At 43.4% G+C, this 7,257-nt stretch overlaps 1 protein-coding gene across 1 annotated transcript; it reads left to right on the top strand.

Annotated features, from left to right (window-relative positions):
• Positions 1 to 4,955: 4,955 nt before the first annotated feature.
• LOC141083147 (E3 ubiquitin/ISG15 ligase TRIM25-like) lies at positions 4,956 to 6,978 on the top strand. Its single transcript, XM_073567329.1, has one exon. It carries the CDS (start codon positions 4,956 to 4,958, stop codon positions 6,561 to 6,563), a length of 1,608 nt encoding a protein of 535 aa, XP_073423430.1. The 3' UTR covers positions 6,564 to 6,978.
• Positions 6,979 to 7,257: the final 279 nt, after the last annotated feature.

Here is a 7,257-nt window from a genome sequence, read left to right as displayed (position 1 = left end):
TTTTTATATTTGGCAGCTGTCGCACGCTAAAAGACGCTTTTTATTGTAAAAATAGTTTTTGCATCACCACATATTGAGAGCTATAATTTATCCGCATTTTGACCCACCGAGTCATGTGAGGTCTTATTTTTTGCGGGACGAGTTGACGTTTTTATTGGTACCATTTTCGGGCACGTGATATTTTTTGATCGCTTTTTATTCCTATTTTTGGGACACAGAATGAACAAAAACCAGCATTTCATGAATTTCTTTTGGGGGGGTGCGTTTACACCGTTCCGCGTGCGGTAAAATTGATAAAGCGGTTTTATTCTTCGGGTCAGTACGGTTACAGCGATACCTCATTTATGTCATTTTTTTATGTTTTTGTCGGTTTTATGCAATGAAAACTATTTTATATAAAAAATAATTATTTTTGCATCGCTTTATTCTGTGAGCTATAACTTTTTTATTTTTTCGCTGATGATGCTGTGTGGCAGCTCGTTTTTTGCGGGACAAGATGACGTTTTCAGCGGTACCATGGATATTTATATGCGTCTTTTTGATCGCGCGTTATTACACTTTTTGTTTGGCGGTATGATAATAAATCATTATTTTTTGCTTCGTTTTTTATTTTTATTTTTTAAGGGGTTCGCTAAAGGGGTTAACTAATGGGACAGTTTTATAGGGCGGGTCATTACGGACGCGGCGATACCTAATATGTGTACTTTTATTGTTTTTTTTTTTTATTATTTCCAAAAAATGGATTTATTGGGGGAATATATTTTTTTTTTTTTCTAATTTATTTGGCAATTTTTTTTTAAATTATTTTAACACTTTTTTTTATTTTTTTTTTTACTTTATTAAATAGTCCCAGGTGGGACATCACTGTCCTGTGACAGATCGCTGATCTGTCACATCACAGATCACTGTGACAGATCAGCGATCTGACACAGGCACTGCAGAAGGCTTCCTCATGCCTGCGCTTTGCAGGCACTGAGGAAGCCAGCTTCCTCAGGCCCCCGTCGCCATCTTGAATCCGGGGGCCTGGAGGAAAGGAGTCCCCCGCAGCAGCGCTGCACATTGCGCTGCCGTGGGGGGCTCAGGGAAGCACGGAGGGAGCCCCCTCCCTGCCGATGCTTCCCTTTAACCCCCGGTACACCGCGATCATGTTTGATTGCGGTGTGCAAGGGGTTAACGTGTCGGGGGCAGTCCGTGACCGCCCCTGACACATTGTGCTGGGTGTCAGCTGTAATACTGTAATTTCCTCCGGGATCAATAAAGTTTATCTAATCTAATCTAATCTAATCTAATCAGCTGACACCCGGCCGTGATCAGCGGCGTTCACCACGTGGGCGCCGCTGATCGCGCTAGACGTACTATCCCGTCCATGGGCATAGGGGCCCGGGTCCCATGGACGGGATAGTACGTCTCATGTCAGGAAGGGGTTAAAATAAAGAAAAATCTTTGAATGAGAAGGTGAGTCCAAACTTTTGGTCTGTACTGTATATAGATAATAATTAAAAAGAAAAAAAAGTTTATGTATATAGCTATTGTTTGTGGTTATTATTTTGTTTAGTGACTGGACCAGAAGGTGTAAGGAGTTATTATTCTGTATATATAATATGTGTGTGAGGAGAGAATGAGCGGCTGGACCAGTGTTCATTATACTGATTATGTTCTGGCTGATATTCTTGTTATGTTTATGTTATTATTGTTATGCTTTTCATTTTTGTAATAAAAGATCTACTGGATCAGTAATGTAATGTATTTACACAGTGACTCTGGCAGCAGAATAGTGTTTGACACCATAACAACGACGAGCGACCTCGTTGGCGACTCAGAACTCCGGGACGCAGGCCTGAGTCATCAGAATAGCTGCTGTATGACAAGGTCCCAACAACCGCTGAGGTCGTTATACGGATCGTCGTATCGTTGCTGCGTCGTTGAGTAGATCTGCCTGTGTGGCAGCTTACTAGCGGCCATGTAGCGACGTACCAGCGATCCTTACCAGGTCGTATCGTTGTTGGGATCGCTGGAGCATCGCTATGTGTAATGGGACCCTAACTAATGACACACCAACAAGACAGAAAATGCGGCGTAGAAAACACGATAATCCCTTGCTAAAAAATGCACACTAAAGCACAATTAAAAACTGCAAGGAACCGAATTTACATAACAGATGCAGAAATTCTGCAATGTCAAAAACTTAATAAAAGCTCATCATGGGAACGTAACCTAAAACGGGTTGTAAGACTAGATTACTAAAAGATAAGGTATGTATGTACACAGTGACTACACTAGAAGAATTATGATTGCAGCTCTGGAGTATAATGCATTATAATATAATAATGTAATGCATGATCTACATTGTCAGATAACTTTTCCACCCATTAAAAATGGCAAGGTAGGTCAAATGCCTGATCTCTGCTATATTCTCTTTGTATGGAGCTGCTAAAAAAGCCTCATTGGGAATGAATGCAGCTTAGGTCACACTTACGCACTGACGTTACATTCTAATGGGGATAAAAGTTCCATTTTCTGCCGATTGGTGCAACTCTGATCCCCAACTATCCAAACAACACCATGAAAACCAAGGAGATCTCAAAACAAGTCAGGGACAAAGTTGTTGAGAAGTACAAATCAGGGTTGGGTTATAATAAAATCTCCCAATCTCTGATGATCCCCTGGAGCACCGTCAAGTCCATTATCATCAAATGGAAAGAACATGTTGCCACAACAAACCTGCCAAGAGGTCTGCCCACCAAAACTCTCAGTCCGGGCAAGGAGGACATTAATCAGAGAGGTAACACAGACACCAAAGATAACCCTTAAGCCCCCGTTACACACTGCGATATCGCTAGCAATATCGCTGTAAAGTCACCGATTTTGTGACGTTACAGCGATATTGCTAGCGATATCGCTGCATGTGATACTTACCTCCGACCGGCTCCCCCGCTGGCTATCGCTGATCGCGCGAGAAGCTGCTGGACCATTTCTCGTCGTCCACTTCCTGCGGCGCTTCCTGCTGTGACGATGAGCGACGCGTGGAGCCGGGCGGGAGGACGCAGGATCCCCGCGTCTGACAGGTAAGTAGCGATCCCCGTCCCCTGCGATGTCGCTGGTGAGATCTGCCTGTGTGGCAGCTCACTAGCGACCACCCAGCGATTCACCAGCGATCCTGACCGCGTCATATCGCTGGTGAGTCGCTAGGTGTAACGGTACCCTTAAGGAGCTGCAAAGTTCAATAGCGGAGACTGAAGTATCTTTCCATATGACCACAATAAGCTGTACACTATAGAGGTGGTCTTTATGAAAGAGGGGCCACAAAAAACCTTTACTTACACATAAAAATTGTAAGACTCTTTTTGAGTTTGCCAAAAGACATGTGGGAGACTCCCTAAATGCATTAAGGAAGGTGCTGTGGTCAAATGAGACCAAAATAGAATTTACCTTGGTGGCCAAAAAGTTCAATGTCTAGCGCCAAACCAACACAGCTCATCACCCCAAGAACACCTTCCCCACAGTGAAACATAGTGGTGGCAGCATCATGCTGTGTGGGGATGTTTCTGTGCCGCAGGTGCAGGGAAAAATGGTCCAAGTTCAGGGGAAGATGGATGATGCAAAATACTTGATATTCTTGAGCAAAACCTGTTTGAGTCTGTCAGTGATTTGAGAGTGGGACATAGGTTCACATTCCAACAAGAAAATGATGCAAAGCATACTGCTAGAGCAACACTAGAGTGGTTTAAGGAGGAATTTGTAAATTTTTTGGCATGGGCTAGTTAAGGTTCAGACCTTAATCCAATTGAGAATCTGTGGTCAAACGACTTGAAGATTGTTGTTCACCAGGGGAAACTTGAAGTAGCTGGAGCAGTTTTGCCTTGAGGAATAAGCAAAAAGCCCACTGGCAAGACATGGAAAGCTTATATAGTCTTATTGAAGCTGTAATTGCTGCAAAAGGAGGCTCTACAAAGTGCAGAAGTTTTCAGTTATTTTGTCCTACTTTTTTATTTGCTTCACAATGAAAAAAAAACCCCTAATGTTCACAGTTGTAGGCATGTTTTTTACATGAACTAATGCAACCCATCAACAAAAAAAAACAGTGAAATTCCAGGCTGTGTAGTAGCAAAACACGAACAATGCCAAGGGGGTGAATACTTTTGCAAGCCACTGTATATAGCCAAAAGGTTTCAGGACGGGTTCAAATTCCATTTAGGCTGTGTGAACACGCTGTGGATTTAGGTGCGGATTCATCCGCGCAGATTTTGTAAAATCCGCAGGTGAAACCGCAGGTCAAAAGACCTGCGGATTGCTCTGCGATTTTGCCCTGCGGTTTTTCATCTCCTCAATGGAGGAGATGGCAAACCGCAGCAGAATCCGCAGAAAGAATTGACATGTCAATTCTTTCTGCGGATTGAAAACCGCAGATAATCCGCGCGGAAAATTCCGCACCGTCTGCACAGCGGTTTTTGATTCCCATAGGAAATCATTGTACTGTACACCGCAGCAAAAACTGCTGCGGGTCTGCAGCGGCCAAATCCGCTGCGGAACCGCAGCAAAATCCGCAGCGTGTGCACACACCCTTAGGCTGGAGATAAGAACAAAAGGCCCCACAGGACACACAATGGCCTTTTTGCTTAACAGGTTTTATGACCCCCCACAGCACATGGTCTATCTCTTTGATAACCTTTAGTGCTATTCAGTGTTTGGGGATCAAATTGTGAGTTCAGTCATTCATATTACACGTATTATCGATATTGTCCATGTTGGCTTTCAATTCATTCAATCCTTATATGGGACCACAATGTAGACACGAAATTTACAGCAGATATAAGATGTGATTTCCACAAGTGTCCATTATCATGTTAATAGTAAGTGACCTTCCGCTCCTCAGCCCTCCCCTGTGTACACAATATAAAGCCCACCCTTTTGAGTGGGAGAATTGTAGTTTACATTTCTCTCTTCCTCTGTCAGTCATGGCCTCTGCTGATCTGAGAGAAGAGCTGGACTGCTCCATCTGTCTGTGCACTTATAGAGATCCTGTAATGCTGAGATGTGGACACAACTTCTGCCGGGTCTGTATTGATCGTGTGCTGGATACACAGGACGGGTCTGGAGATTATTCCTGTCCTGAATGCGGAGAAGAATTTCAAGAGCGGCCGGCATTGATTAGGAACATATCTCTGCACAAAGTAATGGACAAATTCCTGTTTACTTCTCCAACACATATGGAAAATGGGATCTTCTGCACTTACTGTGTGGACTCTCCGGTACGTGCTGTTAGATCCTGTCTACACTGTCAGGCTTCTCTGTGTGATAAACACCTGAGAGCTCACAGCAAATCACCAGAACACGTCTTATCTGATCTAAGCACAACCATGGAGAAAAGGAAATGTTCTGTCCATAAGAAGATCTTGGAATATTACTGCACTGAGGACGCCGCTTGTATTTGTGTCTATTGTTCAGCAGGAGAACATCGGGAACATCAAGTGGAGCTTCTGGATGAGGCTCCTGAGAAGAAGAAGAGGAAACTGGGAAATGTCCTCCAGAAACTTATCACAAAGATTAATGACATGGAGGAGAAAATCCAGAGTCTAGAGGAGCACAGGAGAAAAGCTCAAGAACAAGCAGCTGGAAAAGCCAACAGAGTCACTGATCTTTGTACACTCCTCATGATACAGGTGGATGACCTGGAGAAGATGATCCTGAGTGAGATTTCCACTCAGGAAAAGGAAGAGTCACTGTCACTGTATATTCTGATCTGTCAGCTGGAAATAAAGAAGGACGAGCTGTCCAGGAAGATGAGACACATTGAGGAGCTGTGTAACATGACGGATCCACCGACTGTCTTACAGGAACCAGACACCGGTGACTTGTGTGATCCTGAGGAGGAGGGAGATGATGAGGACACAGGGGGACATGATAAACGGCCCCATGATGAAGATGACCTTTATGTTGCTGAGATCTCACAAACATTACACACATTATGTGACGTAATAACATCTATAAGGAGCGGGATCTATGTGGTGAGTCCTGCAAACGTATCACTGGATGTAACCACAGCTGTTGGTAATCTCCTTATATCAGACGACCTGAAAACTGCAACCTGGACAGGAGAATGGCAGAATCGTCCAGAAACAGCAGAGAGATTCAAGGACTATCAGGTGATGAGCAGGAGGGGATTTACCTCAGGAAGACATTACTGGGATGTGGAGATCAGGGGATCAGGGGGTTGGAGGGTGGGGATGTGTTATCCCAGTATAGACAGGAGGGGGCGTCAGTCAGTGATTGGATATAATAAGAAGTCCTGGAGTTTGTGGAGATGTAATAATCGGTATTCAGTGTTCCATGGCAATAAAGTCATCCGAATACCTCGCAAGATCTCCAGTGATAGATTCAGGATATGTCTCGATTATGAGGTCGGGCAGCTGGCCTTTTATGAGCTGTGTGACCCCATCAGACACTTACACACCTTCACTGCCACCTTCTCCGAGCCCCTTCATGCTGCATTACATGTATATAAAGGTTCTGTAAAGATATTGGGGGGAAGCAGAAACTGGAAGAAACTCTCATTCATGATCTAAGATTTCCACTAGAGACTGCTGGATTATTCTGCTACTGGGATAAACAGTCAGGATTACAGTTGATGATCCCTATATGACTGCTGGCCCAGTGACTATATCACATGGGTGGATTATCTGTTGTGTACTGAAAAGTTTGGGGACTGATCCAATGGGCGCTTCTGTAGTCTTTGTGGATAATTTACCTTTGTGTCACAGCCATTATTCCTAGTAATACCCCAAGTACTAAACCAACTACCGTATATGTGAAACATGTTTTGAAACAAAGGTAAATTTACACATTGACTAGATTTTCCCGAACTAAATCTTCATGAAAATAAGCCCCAAAATTTGTGTTATGGCAAATACAGCGACAGGTACGGCTGCAGATTTTACTCTTTCCATAGCAGATAGTAAAAGTTGCTGTGACAATGTGACATTTCTGCAACAGATTCTGCGCTGTGAAGATTTGTATCTGATGCAAAACCTTTTTATTCTGTGAGTAGATTGTGATTGTTGATATACTCTTCTTACTTTGTACTTTACATTGTTGCAGTTTTTCAAGTGCAGATTCTAATATTTCACATACATAGAGATCATTGTGCAGGATGTGATCTTAGAGTAAGCCATACGAGTGACTACTTATGAGTAGAGGGGAGAAAATTCCATCACTCGCCAAAACGTAAAATATTAGCAAATTTATTCCAAAGGCATAAAA

The sequence above is a fragment of the Dendrobates tinctorius genome, unplaced genomic scaffold, assembly GCF_039654945.1.
Source record: "Dendrobates tinctorius isolate UK_male_01 unplaced genomic scaffold, ASM3965494v1 ptg000020l, whole genome shotgun sequence".
Taxonomy (NCBI): domain Eukaryota; kingdom Metazoa; phylum Chordata; class Amphibia; order Anura; family Dendrobatidae; genus Dendrobates; species Dendrobates tinctorius.
The sequence above is the reverse complement of the archived record's forward strand: the minus strand, read 5'-3'. Positions and strand labels throughout refer to the sequence as shown.